The sequence below is a fragment of the Nothobranchius furzeri genome, chromosome 4, assembly GCF_043380555.1.
Source record: "Nothobranchius furzeri strain GRZ-AD chromosome 4, NfurGRZ-RIMD1, whole genome shotgun sequence".
Classification (NCBI taxonomy): Eukaryota; Metazoa; Chordata; class Actinopteri; order Cyprinodontiformes; family Nothobranchiidae; genus Nothobranchius; species Nothobranchius furzeri.
In genome coordinates, this window is record NC_091744.1 from 73,385,198 (window position 1) to 73,399,411 (window position 14,214).

The window sequence follows — 14,214 nt, forward strand, 5'->3', positions numbered from 1 at the left end:
GGTGTGACCTGGTCTTGCTTGTTTTTGTTGAACAAGGAGACAAAATTAGACAAAAATTAAACAGATTGAATGAAATTAGTGGACTTTTGGAAAGATGGTCGGTGGCAACGGGATTAACCTAAATCCTTAAAATAACAAAAAACAAGCAATAACTAAAGCATGCAAAGCAAGAACAACTACAAACAAGTGTTCATTTACGGACAAAAAAAAAAGGCCCCCCTTTTTTTTATTTATATATATAAAAAATAAAAATAATGATAAGGTAAAACACATTTTAAAAACTCCTAAAAATTCCTGGCCATAGACTGTTGTACAAATATTTTACACAAAATGTTTTTCTCTACACACGGTCTGTAAAACTTTTAGAGATGAACATAAGTTAATAAGAGGTTAAAGGTGACTTTCTCAGCAGGGTCCACAAAGGCTCCTCCACTCAGACTTCACTTGGATAAAGTCGGTGTGTAAGCTGACCGTTGGGCTGCCTGAACATAAAAACACAACGTGATCAGTGTGATCAGAGCCGTGCAGCTGGTGCATAAAACCGGGATGGATACCTTTTAGAAAAGGCCACAATCCTTCAGGTTGTTCTTGATGATGACGTCGGTGACGGCGTCAAACACAAACTGCACGTTCTTGGTGTCGGTGGCACATGTGAAATGGGTGTAGATCTCCTTGGTGTCCTTTCTCTTGTTCAGGTCCTCGAACTGGCACTGCACATAAGCTGCAGCCTCCTCATAGGTGTTAGAGCCTAAAAATCATGTCAGAATTATGTGCATCCATCTCTTTCCACATAAAAATATTCAGATTTTAAGCAGATGTAATTAGACAAAATAGAAAATATCGAATCAGGACTAAAGCTGAATATAGTTCATTATTTCTTCCTGCCTTTTAAATGACTCACAACTCCATCTGCAGCACTGATTGTCATGTTTATCTGGTGACTTTCTGAGCAGCAAAAGCAGATTCTTCAGCTGTGTTCACAACCAGAAAATGCATTCTTGAAATTACCTTTTTTTTATTTATTTACAGCAGATTTAACACCCCCTGAAATCTTTCATTTTTGTTGACTTCCCCAAACCTGCTGCAGAAACATCTGGACACCTGATGTCAGATTCCTTTGGGAGGGGGTGTGTAACTCACCAGTGTGTGTGGTGGATTTAGGTCTGCTTTAAATGCAGCAAAAAATAAATAATTTTTAAAGCAGCAAACATTGAATCAGTCATTGAGTCCACTACTTCCTTGGTGTCTTTCACTACAGATGTGAGCAGACAGACAAAAAGGAAGAAGGTATTTATTAGATGACCTTGCTTCTGAGCAGTCGCTCCAAACCCAAGAGCAGGATAAAACAAGCTCTTTGTGTCGTGTATTATCTTCGGGTTTCCAGTGGGCTGAATGCTTTTAAAACAAGAGGATTTAATGTGAGACAAGGTGTTAAAAGAATCATTAAGGATCTGAGAGAACATCATCAAAGATCTGGATGTGTTCTTGTTCAAACTTCAGCCATTTTGTTCAGGGCTTTATCTGCTACAGCCACATATGAAGCATGCATGGAGAGCATCGCTCTGCATGCGAGCGCTTGTGTCAGTCCCTCACCTGCGTATTCCGGGTAGCAGATAACAAGAGGGCTCTTCTTGATCTTCTCCTCAAACAGATCTTTCTTGTTGAGGAACAGGATGATGGAGGTGTCTGTAAACCACTTGTTGTTGCAGATGGAGTCGAACAGCTTCATGCTCTCGTGCATTCGGTTCTGAACGAGAGGAGGGAAGCACGTTGGTGACGGAGCAAACAGCAGCAAGTGGGTGGGCTCTGACGGGTCTTACCATTTCTTCATCTTCAGCCAGCATCAGGTCGTAGTCGCTCAGAGCCACGCAGAAGATGATGGCGGTGACTCCCTCAAAACAATGGATCCACTTCTTCCTCTCGGACCTCTGACCACCGACGTCAAACATCCTGAGATCATAGAAATGCAACGTTAAACGGCCGAACCTAACAGAGTTGCGTTTGGAAATGCTCTGGTGTGTGGTCGTACTCACTTGAAGTGCAGGTCCTTAAAGGTAAAGTGTGTTTCCACGATACCCGTAGTCTTCACTCTGGTCCTCAACACATCCTGCTGGGTAGGGACGTAAGAAGGGTTGGATATCCTGTCCAGGTCATTTAGGTAACTTTAATAGAAAACAGGACAGCAAGAGACACAAATAATTAACAGGTATAAAGCATGCATGTTAAAACGGTTCTTCTGTGTGTCAAACTCACTAAGATGCAGAGTCGTTGAGCTGGTACTCCCTGGAGCGGCTGAAGCAGGCCTGAACGCCTCCATCTTTCCACAGACGCTGGATGGAACCGGCCAGCTCCGCGGTCATGAAGCCCTCTTCTGCCGATCCCGCCAGGACGAACAGCTGCCGGGCGTCATCCTAGAGAAAAACACTCTTAATTTTAAAAAAAGAGGGCTTTTTTTGCAGGAAAAAACACATTTGGTAATTATTTAACACTGTAAAAAATAAATAGTATCTTTTACATGTAAGAAAAATGAGAGGGCGACTGACTACATAAACTCAACTCACCGCTCTGCCGGCATCGGCAAAGTCGATCTTAAGGCGTCCCATAGCTCTGATGATAGCGATGATGGACTGGATGGTGTTGCTGAACACCACAGCCTTGTACTGCTTACACTCCTCCTCTGAGTAGCCGGCCTCATGGATGATCCTGAACACAAAAAGAAAGTCTGATTTCTTCTTAATGAACAGAGTAAAAAAAAAAAAAAAACAGTCAAAGTGTCTTAATGTCAACACACATGAAATAAATAGTTAACTAAAGATTATTCAATCAGAGATTAAAGAGTAATACTTTTGTTGACCACTTGGGGGCAGCAGAGGTAAATTGCACGGATTGGGATGGTTAATCTATGCCATTATTGGATTTGTATACATTAGACTTGCATACATATTTATCAAGACAGCATTAAATTAAAAGTAGATTTTTTTTCAGGTCAGGATTGCAATTGAAATTGTAAACTATTTTGCATAACACCACAATTTTCTCCCTGTTTTAGACATTTTGATCAGTTAGAGACAATCTAGAGAAAGAAAGATGCAGCTCTTTCAAGCATAATAAGTTGTCTTTATGAAGCTCGAGTAAACCTCAAAAATACTTTTCGAGATCATTCTCTTTGGAGAATAATTGACTATTCAGACTTACTTCATCTGTTTAACAATTGTACTTTTCCCAGACTCTCCAGCACCTGAAACAAAGAGACAAAATTAGGCTACATCATAAGGAAAATACAAAACCCATTACATTAATGCTAAACTTCTTTATTTTTTGGGCTGTGCCAAATCAAATTTAGTGGTGCTCTTATTTAGTTTCTAATCTGTGACAAACATAATAAGCTTCGTGATGTCATCTGATTAAGTGAGCTGCAAAAAACCTGCAGCACTCCAACTCAAATCAAATAATCTAATAAAATAAAAAAGGTGCAGCTGCCATCTGTTCTCTGCAACAACACAAACATTACAGAAGTGAGCCACAGAAACAGCTGCCTTTGAAAGAAAACAATTTGCCAAAAGAGGCTTCAAAAGTTGATAAAACTATCAGAACTTGCTCGACATCATAACTGAACATGATGATAATACGCCTCCTGTCTGTTAAGGTATACTGACTCATTGTGATTTGTGCTTCCAGTTATTTGTGCACTGTTAAATTTTACTTCAGCAAACCTTTTTTTGCTTATCTGATCATTTCAACCAAACAGGCTCTTTGAGAATGTTGTTAATGATGTCAAATCAACAAACACATCATTCCAGAGAACAGCTATTGAAGGCCTCGTTTAGTAGTCTCAGAGCAATTGGATTAATCAAAGTGATCCTCCTGTCAATAGGATTATACACAGCTTACATTTCCCTGGACACAATCCTGTGCTGTATCAGACAGATGGGGCTCACATGGATCCCATACGGGCCCTTTTTGGAATCAAAATACAATAATCAGGCCACTACTGCAGCTTTACGGTTGACAGGCATCATCAATATGTAGAAGACATACGGTAACTGCGCAGCCCTGACATCCACTTCTGACTTGCAATTAAAGTGTTTTGTACACTATCTCACATACAACAAGCCCTGCAGCTCCCTCTGAGATCCAAAAGTGTTTTGAGCTGAGCACACAACATTTTAATTACGCTGCCTCTGTAGGGGCCCCCAGTTCCCAGGTGAGTTGCAATGTTTTGCAATTTATTGTCCCACAAGATCAACAGCTTCATGCAACTGAGGTATTACTACCAAAGAAAGATCTATTTAATTGCAATCACAAAGTTGTTCAATCTTAAGGGCACAGAAGTTATTTTTTCCCCTTTTTTGCAAATAACAGAAAAAGTGAAATGTTAGTGATTTCAGACGATAGGTTTAACAGGATGCAATCCCACAGACATATTTAATGGTAATACATTGGCTGTAAAGCCCAAAAACTGTCGCTGTATCACTGTGGGCTGCTTTGTCACAAAGACGCTGCAATCAAAACGTGATCATTTGTATTGTTTCAGCACACCAGGAAACTCCCTCAATCGTGGCGAGAGCAAGTCATTAAGTGATTGCTGCAAACCTCTAAACTGGGAAGTCCAACAAAGAAGCAAATGTTGTGGGAGCATGTATTTCCATTGGAAATAGATATATGAACATAAGAGACGTCACAAATGTGGAAACAAAATAAATCGAATGATTTGCCAAACTCATGCTTGCAAACTTATTGCAGTTAAACAAAAAGTGCACGAAAGCTAATACAAGAAAATGCAACAAAAAACTGGTGCAATAAAACCAGCTTGCATTCTGCATGGCAGACATGGTGTGATTGGTCTTTGTTGAGGGACTAAAAGTTGCCATAGACACATATTACGATCAGTCAGAATGCTAAAGTTGCTATGCAACCTCTACCCCATTTAGCCACACCGAAGACACCATCAGTGAGCTGCTGATGAAGGCAGCCTGCCCTGAAATATTAAAACCACCTAAAGAAACATACATAAATGATTTAAAGGGTGCTCTCGTTGGCTTCTCCTTTAATTTACTTGTTCAGCAGCATTGTTGAAACAATCTAATCTTATTAAAACATCAAGCAGTCATCACTGACACGTCGCTGATTACGTCGTGAACATACCATCAATAAAAAACTGATTTAATGTTTACTTGTGCATTATGAGAACTCAACGGGCCTAAAGGCCATCGTTGAAGATTTAATGTGATGAACGGCTAGTTTCACGCTATAGCTGTGTTTATTACAGATGAGTGTAGTTAAATAGCAGTGCGGGGACTTAAGCTTTCTGACCTGTTGAAAGAAAACAGCTCGCTTTGTGGAATCTAAACTAATCCATGCTAACGCAGAGCTGCTAAAGTAGCTAATCGGCTAATTTGTTTAGGTAAATTAGCTTACAGATTTACTGGAGGACTAACCCGAGCGAGATGCGTAAATGACCAAGACTGACTAACTCACAGTTTGTAATGGTTTTGATTTGATCGGGATGAACAGAAATAAAACACAGAAACAGCAATAGCTCTAACTTTTGTTGGCTAACTGCACATGCTATGATGAAAAATGCACCCCTGGCGAGGAAAGCAACCCCCTTTAATACAGTTTGTTCACTAAAAAATAGAGTTAAAAATAAGGAACTGACTAGCAACATTCTTAATAAAATTATGGCATAAATTTTAGCAAGTCAAGTGTTATGGTTTGTGAGGGGCTTTTAAACAGGGGGTACAGTTTTTGGCACAACAACTGTTAACTGTACATCGACTGAGCTGTTCAAATAAGGCACAAAATGTCACCAGCACCATTTCTTGTTTGCTTAATCGACATCCAGATAAAACCTTGATATGAGACGGCCTTCGTACGAAGTACCGCATTCTGAATGAGGGAGTGAGGTCTTACTCTAGAAACTACACCGACCCTTGTTTCCACCCATCTTTCTTACCGAGCAGGAGCAGCTTGACCTCTCGAGCTGCCTTTTCTCCGTCGTCTCGCAGGTTCCTGTCGATCATCTTGCTTCTCTCCTGCGCCGCCTTGTCGTCCGTGCTTAGCGTACATCCCATCTTTTTCTCTCTTGGCCTCCGAATAAATAAAAGAACCGCAGACTATAACACAACTTTAACTACGACTGCAACGACATGCAGAGGCTATCGCGCTAGCATCCAGTAGTGAGGAGGAGGAGGCAGTCAGTCAGTCTCTTCAGCACTTGAGATTCAAACACGCCCAAACCTCGCAGTCACGGTTTTCCGATTTAAAAAACTAAATTTTTAAATATTAAAGCCAAAATAGGTATTAATGATAACTGCTCGTTCAGTCGGCGCGATAATCCTTGATTCAGTCAATCGGATTCGGTTATTCACAACGAACCGACCAAAGAACAAATTGTTGTGACGGACTCTAAAATGTTTCCTGCTCTTTCCACATACCTATCAACTGCGCATGCGCCTCACAGCAACAAGCTTTCAACTGAAAAAAAAGGAAAAAAGAAAAATGGATCCTCAAAAATAATGTGGCAAAACTGAAACAAATATAAAAGTGTTTGTGTGATTAAAAATACACTTCACGAATGAAAACTATACTGAATTATTCTCGACAGGGTTTAATTTACAGGAGAGCAGAAAGGGCCCTCCACTTACACATCCAGGGGGGCCCGAAAGACAGAAAAATAAAAAATAAAAACAAGAAAACTAAACAAAGTGCTTGAAAAAGATAATGTAGCTATTATCCCCCCCTACACATTTTTACCTGTATAAAGCAATCATTTATAAGCATGTAGTAGGCTAATATTTATACATGTGATACAATTCAGATCACCTTCAAAACAGTCCCACACCCAGGGCTGTTTCAAGGCATTTTGAGGGCCAAGGCAAAATACTGGGCTCCCCTGGAAGCCTCTATTTGTACCCTGATTCTCAACAATCGAATTTTTTATTTAGAAATTTTTATTATAATAAAACATTAAAAGGTAATTTAATATTGAGTACAAATTTCTGTCACACCAGGACAGGTGTGACAGAAATAAAAAAAAACTGAGGGAGAGAAATGCTTGTTTTTGAGTTTTTACTGTATGGAGCGAATTTTGTCAACTAATAACTTTATAAAATGTTTTATAAAAGTCAATCTTAACCTTGATGTTTAACTATCAGCACATATTCTGTTTTTAATGTGTTATGGGCTAAAGTAAATCCAGCATTATACCTAATCTGTTATAACAATGCAGCTGTACAAGAAATGAAAAAAAAACAATACTACAAATATTTATTTATTGTTTGTTTGTTTGTTAATTTGCTCACTGGACATGAATTGCATTCATCAAGAATGATTTGAGAATTGATTTTTAAAAATTGTTGTTCTGTCAAATTTTTATTTCTGAACAGTTATGAAATTGTGTTTTCATCTCCCAGGGTATAAGAAACTAGATAACAGATAAACAAAGTAGTGTAAAAAATAAACTGGAAACAATTATCAAACTAAACTAAATAATAAACAATATTCATCATAAACTAAACTAATGATAAACAATTATCAAAATAGACACAACAATAAGTAAACTAGACATTATAATACAACTTTTAAAACAAAAACAAACTAGATCAATAATTTGCATATTATAGACTGTTGAACACATTATTCTGCTGCAGTCTTTTACATTTTTAAGTGTATATTAAACGTATATATTATTCACTGTACAGCCATTTATTCTTGTTGAATCTACTTAGCTGCTGTTACATCAACAATTCCCCACTGAGGGACGATAAAGGAAATATTCTATTCTATTCTATTCTGTTCTATTCTGTTCTATTCTATAGAAAATAAATCATAAATTAATAATAAACTAGTCAATTGATGATAAATAATTTACAAACAAATCCAGAGAAATATTTAAAAACCTGGATATAAACTCTACACAAACCAGATAAATGGAAAGTGAAAGTTGTTTGATGCAAATTATTCACTACCCAGAAATGCAGCTAAGCTAGAAAGCTACAACATTTCCAGAGTTACAAAGAAAAGCCAACAATGTTTTTATTGATGGATGGAAGGATGTAACATATTTTGCACCACCACTGAGGCACTAACACAACATGACGCAAATGGAACATTCCAGGTTCCAAAAAATGCTTAGAATTTTTTGGGGACTGGCCAATTTGAGATGCATCATTACACCTGAACATCATATCTTTGCAGCAATCATGTTGAAGTGAGCAGAATGAGGTTTGGCAATGCACAGAGAAAACAGACAAGACATTATCTGGAAGGAAACATCACCTGAAACCCTGAAAATCACTGAACCTTTTTTATTTTTCTTCAATTATTCTCTTAAGTGTTGGTGCTGCTGTAACAAGCGAATTTCCTCACTGTTCGATCAATAAAGTTTATTCTATACTCTAAACTCTTATATCTTGCATCTCATATGTTGCTGTACATGGACAATCCAGTTGTGCAGACAGCATTATTACAACTTAGGCAAATCAGCTGCAATTAGATGTCAACGTTTGTTTTGTGACTCTGCAGCAAAATAATACAAAAAACAGCTGATTATTTTTATAACCATATTATAAATCCATGAGCTGCGGTGGTTTTACATACGATTTTCAATATCTGTTAATACAGTAACATAATTAATAGCCAGAGCAACGCTTGGAGAGTGAATAGTTCAAAAATTATATTTTGCATGAAAAAGAGAGGAGGCCTAGCTAAAAGTCACACAAATGAAACAGCCGTTGATTACAGGCATAATGATTACCATTTTAGAAACGGTATAAAAGCCCTGAATCTTAAGAGGGTCGGATCTGAAGGCCTGCTGCTCTGCTTTCAAGTGGTGGAGGGAAAAGTCAAGGCTCCCAAATGAGGGTTACACCCTGTGGTTGAGATTCCCAGACCACATCCATGAATTCAAATAAGCGCCCAAACGCCAAAGCACCTGAAATATGACGAGCTAAAATAAACAGGGCAGGAAAACGATCTAATGATGTGATAAAACATGTTTCATTGCCATTCTCAATGATTATGATAGTTTAAAAAAGGAGAAAAAAGAATCACTCCTCCTGTTCCATCCTCGTCATCATAGTGAGCACATTTGACCACAAGTGAACCTTCTTTCTCTATTGTTTTATACGTACAATAGGATGGGAAAAGGTTCAGATGTGGTCAGAATTCATCTCCTCACTTTACATATTATTTTACTTTGCAGATGAGCCCTACATTATGCAAACTAGTGCCATCATATTTCCACTGTAAGTGGACACGGAAAGATTTATCTTTGCATGTGCAGAATAAACAAAAACAGCACAAAATTCTGTTTAATTATCATCAGCGAAACACAAGTCAGGAGCTCAAACGACGTGTGCCTGTCTGTTTGTTTTTCCCTGATTGAAGAGGATGTGTGTTGTTGTTGCCATGGCACCACGATGTCAGTGCATCTAAGGGCAACAGGAAATACTCAGATTATTTTTAAGGATGGAGCCTCGTTAGTGCAACGATTGTTGAGATGACAGATCGTCAGCACTCTGATGGTCCCAGCAAAGGCAAAGTGGGAAATAAGTGTGCGTGCGTGTGCATCTGTATGTGTGCGTGTGCGTGTGTTGTGTCCGTGTGAGTGAGTGTGTGTGTGTGTGCATGCGTGCGTGCGTGCAAAATAAAATACATAAGAAGTAACATTTCTGAAAGATTTTTCCCCTGAAATGGAAAATGACACTTTTCTTTAACATTTAACTAAAACAAATTTGATTTTTTTTAGTCAATGTAAAAGACGTAATGAAAATCAAACTGACCCTGGCCAAAGTAAATTTTGCTTTTGGTGCAAAAAAGCACATTTCTAAATGCTTTCTTAAAGAAGGTGGTCTGGCTGAATGGCCTTGCAAGACCATACCTGCAGAAGGATTGTTATGATATAAAAATAGACAATCATCTGTGTGCCCCAGGGAAACAGAAAGATGATATAATGTTGGAAAAATGTCTCATTGTCAGTAAGTTTGGAGATAATTAACTACAGACCCACTTTTGATTTTGGCATTACTTCCTGCAGTCTGGAGCTCCATTCTGTAAGAATCTGCAAATTGTAATAGTTAAACAAAAAGCTGCAAATGAAAATGTTTTAAATTTGACTTAAATCCCCAAAAAAACACAGGAATCATAGGAGATTAGAAAGAGTGAAAATCATCAACCAGCGAGATAACAATGTGAGCAACGATCATTCAATAAAATAAACCCACACCCGTCATTTCCTCCCTCCTCTACCAAATTAACCAAGCCTTCATTATACGTCACACAGTGACAGGATATTTATCTCCATGGCAACTTGTCACCACATCACCGACAGGAGCCTGAAAGTGAGTCTTGATTTAGGAATTTGTCAATATTCGAAGGATAAGTACCAGAGTGCAAATCATGGTGAAAGCTGAGTACTCTGACTCTAACATAAGATACACCTGAAGGAGGCAGAGGAAATGTGACGGGTTGCTGTGGAAACCAACATCAGTCCTCCAGGTGGCAGCAGAGTCAATCAACAGGAAACCAGCAACAACCATGAGAGGATGCTTTTACTAAAAGGTGTCCAATCCTGGTCCTCCAGGGTTACTATCATGCAGGTTTGAGGTGTTTTTACGCTTCCAGTTTGATTAATGGCTGATCTCCTGGTTTCATCATCTCAAGGATGTAAAGAGGAAGAAATTCAAACCAGGTGTGTTGGAGCAGGGAGAATAGACGGACCACTTCTGAAACTGAAGTTTTTGTGTTTATGTTGGTTGGGCTTGCATCTAATATGCTGGTCGTCTGGATCAGAAATCTGAACACTAAGGGAGGAAGTAGCTCAGTCAGCAACTCTGCAGTTTGAAATAAATGAATAAACAAACAAACAAATAAATAAATAAATGCATTTTCCACTTTTGTTGCAGTTTCTGCTTTAAGTATGCCTTGTACACGGATTTTTGATGTTGTGAATTTGTAGTTTCTTGATTTTGTCGAGGTCATGCTTTAAAAAATAATTATTCAGTTGGAATTAATTGATATGGACTCTTCATTTGAGGCTGAGATCTCATTAAAATATTAAAGAAAAAAAGCATGAGTGAAAAGAGAGGAAAAGGAGCCAAACAGCAATGAGGATACGTAAATATGTGTAGAAGAAAACCCATATCCTGTTTTACATATGGCGTCTCTCTGGATAAAAATCACAAGGCACACAAGCACAATGCAAATTAACAGAAAACTTGCTGAAATATAAAAGAAAACAAAACTTTTCTGTTTAGACTGGGAATTAAATGGTTTTTATTCAGTAATTTCAGCACATAAAATGTTAAAATCTCATTCATATTAAAATTTTACACTTAAATCTGTGTGTGTTGTTCCAACTGGAATCCAAATCCAGGATCATCTGCAACCCACACAATGATGATGATGATGATGATGATGATGATGATGATGATGATGACGACGACGACGATGACGATGATGATGATGATGATGATGACGATGATGATGATGATGACGACGATGAATTTTATGTTAATGAATCAACACAATAATCTTGTCACAGTTTGCTTCCTGCTCTAGGAGGTTTACAGTAAACATCTCTGAATGCTCAAAGTTAATGATAGTGTACCATTATGATAAACGAACGATAAACAACCCACACTTGTATAGCGCCTTTCAGAGTCAGAGGACTCCAAAGGGCTTAACACTACAGAGTATCATGCATCCATCCATTCACATGCTGACGCTGATGAGCTACAAGCTGGTCACAGTTGACCTGGAGCACACTGACAGAGGCAAGGCTTCTGAGTGCAGGTGCCACCGGTTCCTACGACCACCACCAGCAGACAAGATGGGTTAAGTGTTGAGTTCTCTGGTAGGAATGAACCTACAGTCTTCTGATTACTGGACAACCTGCTCTACCTCCTGAAGTACCACTGCTCCATTATCCAAAGATCATGAACAAATACTCTCTCCCTGGTGTCCTACCTACATGATTGTTATTTACTGAGCAAGTTAATGAAAACAGAAGTGCATCTGCATGTCTGGGAAGGTCCTAGTGTGTGTGTGTGTTGTGTGTGTGTGTGTGTGTGTGTGTGTGTGTGTGTGTGTGTGTGTGTGTGTGTGTGTGTGTGTGTGACCCATCTTTATTGTGACGCTCAGACGAGTTGTTTGTTTCTGCAGCCTCTGGCCTTTTCTTCAATGAAGAAGAACAGAAAGCTTCAGCGTTTTGCTGCTTTTCATTCCTTTGCATTTTCACTTCATTCCCATCCAATTTTGGAAGATGTTTGGATCAATTACTGAGATTTTATAGATAAGTTTGGGCATAATGCTGGAGAGACCATGTATAAAAGAACAACATTGAATGTGGAGTTTATTTATTTATTTATTCATTCATTTCTCATTCTACATCATTGAAATATGATGACAATTTCTTCTGTCTTATTAGAATTTAAACTTAAAAAAAATCTGCCTTTCAGCCGCACCTTACTCTCTTCTCTACAGATCAGCAGATTCAGTGACTGATTATACTTGCAGGTTTAATTGCTAGGTAGAGCTGGGTGTTGTCAATTCTTGTATGCTTTCAATGCACACTTGACAGTTTTGCTTGCTTTTAGCACCTCCTAGTGTCCGTCGAGTAGAACCAAAAGCAAAATGTATCTCCTTGCTGTGCGTTTGTCTTTTAAACATAATAATCTAACAGCTGAAATTACTCCCCAGCCTTCATTAGTGTCTACAGGAGTGGGTTATCACTAAATTGAACCAATCAGCTCCGTTCATGATCTAAAACATGCAGGAAATTAATTGGAGTGACCAGAGCAACTCTGGCAAGGCTGCAACTAGTGCAAACTGCGGCAGCTAAATTTTTGGTGGGAAAAAAAGAAATTTGACCATATCTCCCCGGTCTTGGAATACTTGCACTGGCTGCCTGTGGATTTCCAGATTTGTTTTAAAGTCCTTTTATTGGTTTTTAAATCGTCAAATGGACTGGCTCCTGCATATTTGCAGACACTGGTACATCCATATGCACCAGCATGGGCACACCACTCAATAGTCTCCTACTCACAGTTCCCAGGACTCGTTTAAAGATGAGAGGTGACAGGGCTTTTTCCGTGGCAGGCCCGAAACTCTGGAATGAGTTAGCTTTTAACGTGCATGCTTCACCATCGGTGACAGTTTTTAAGGTCAGGCTTTTTAGTTTGATCTGGCTTTTACGCATGGACATTAGTCTGCTTGTATTTTCTTTTATTAGTGCACTTTGTATGATGTTTTTATTTCTTTTAATTTCAATTTTAGTATTTATTTTTATTCTTGTTTTATACATGTCTGTCTGTGCAGCGCTTTGGTGTCACCCTGTGCCTGGAAGGCGCCTTAGAAATAAAGCTTGAGTTGAGTTGAAGCGAGCTGGAAGCAGTGCCAGGTATGTCAGCTCTAAGTCCAACAGACCTGAACAGCACTCTTAAGTTGCAAATGCGGTATTCTGGCCACAGCGGACGGTGGGGGTTTGAGTAACAATTCATTAGCCCTGTAAACTTGGGTCATTTTAGCACATGCTGGCTCAAGTAAAATATTTTAAAATATGAAAAAGTTGCACAGTATGGCTTTAATTAAAAACCCAAAACCAAAGAAGTACTCACAGCAACATGAATCTTTACGATTTAATTATTTATTATTAAAACTAAAGATGTGTTTGTAAGAACACGACAGACAGTAGTCCTCACACCTATAAACTAGTTTTCCATTTTTTACTTTTGTACTTTATGATGTTAAGTCTACTGTAGACGTTCTGCGCTCCTGATTTGGACTGGTGCCTTTTCTTCATACATCCTGTACTTTAATCCTTCTGCACATAACTGTAACAACGCCCAATGTTTGCCAAACATGCAATAAAAATGTAAGCATGTGGTCAGCTGCTTAGGTTACTTTCAGTTAAGTATTTGCATAATAAAAGCTGTTATTAGACTGTTCAGTTGTTGCAAAATAAGATTTTTCCTAAAGTAAGAAACTAATTGTTTACATTATTCATTAGAATGCTTTTGATGTCAGCTTCATGTTTATTCTCAGCTTTTGGACTCAGCTCATTGTGTTTTTTACAGTTTAGATGTGATAGAGATGATTTAAGGCGATGCAGAAATGTTGTCTCTGTGGAACAGAGTCAGATATATACAAATCAATATTGTATTGATTTTTGTTTGTGACAAATGATTAAACATTAAAAGCTCAGCAGCGTAT

The 14,214-nt window shown here is 38.4% G+C and overlaps 1 protein-coding gene across 1 annotated transcript; it reads right to left on the minus strand.

The window, feature by feature from the left end:
- Nucleotides 1-207: 207 nt before the first annotated feature.
- On the minus strand, nucleotides 208-6,273 carry LOC107388933 (guanine nucleotide-binding protein G(i) subunit alpha-1). Its single transcript, XM_015964746.3, has 9 exons — nucleotides 5,957-6,273; nucleotides 3,196-3,238; nucleotides 2,562-2,703; nucleotides 2,254-2,411; nucleotides 2,034-2,162; nucleotides 1,821-1,950; nucleotides 1,594-1,747; nucleotides 555-748; nucleotides 208-482 (listed from the first exon to the last, which is right to left on the minus strand). Exons 1-8 carry the CDS (start codon nucleotides 6,072-6,074, stop codon nucleotides 558-560), a joined length of 1,065 nt encoding a protein of 354 aa, XP_015820232.1. The 5' UTR covers nucleotides 6,075-6,273; the 3' UTR covers nucleotides 208-482; nucleotides 555-557.
- Nucleotides 6,274-14,214: the final 7,941 nt, after the last annotated feature.

Excerpts from the sequence above, each read along its gene's own strand:
- LOC107388933 (XM_015964746.3), bottom strand. The coding sequence starts at position 6,074 with ATGGGATGTACGCTAAGCACGGACGACAAGGCGGCGCAGGAGAGAAGC. Across the intron at positions 2,704-3,195 it reads ACAATTGTTAAACAGATGAA|GATCATCCATGAGGCCGGCT; the intron begins GTAAGTCTGAAT and ends TTTTGTGTTCAG. Across the intron at positions 749-1,593 it reads CTGCTACCCGGAATACGCAG|GCTCTAACACCTATGAGGAG; the intron begins GTGAGGGACTGA and ends CATGATTTTTAG.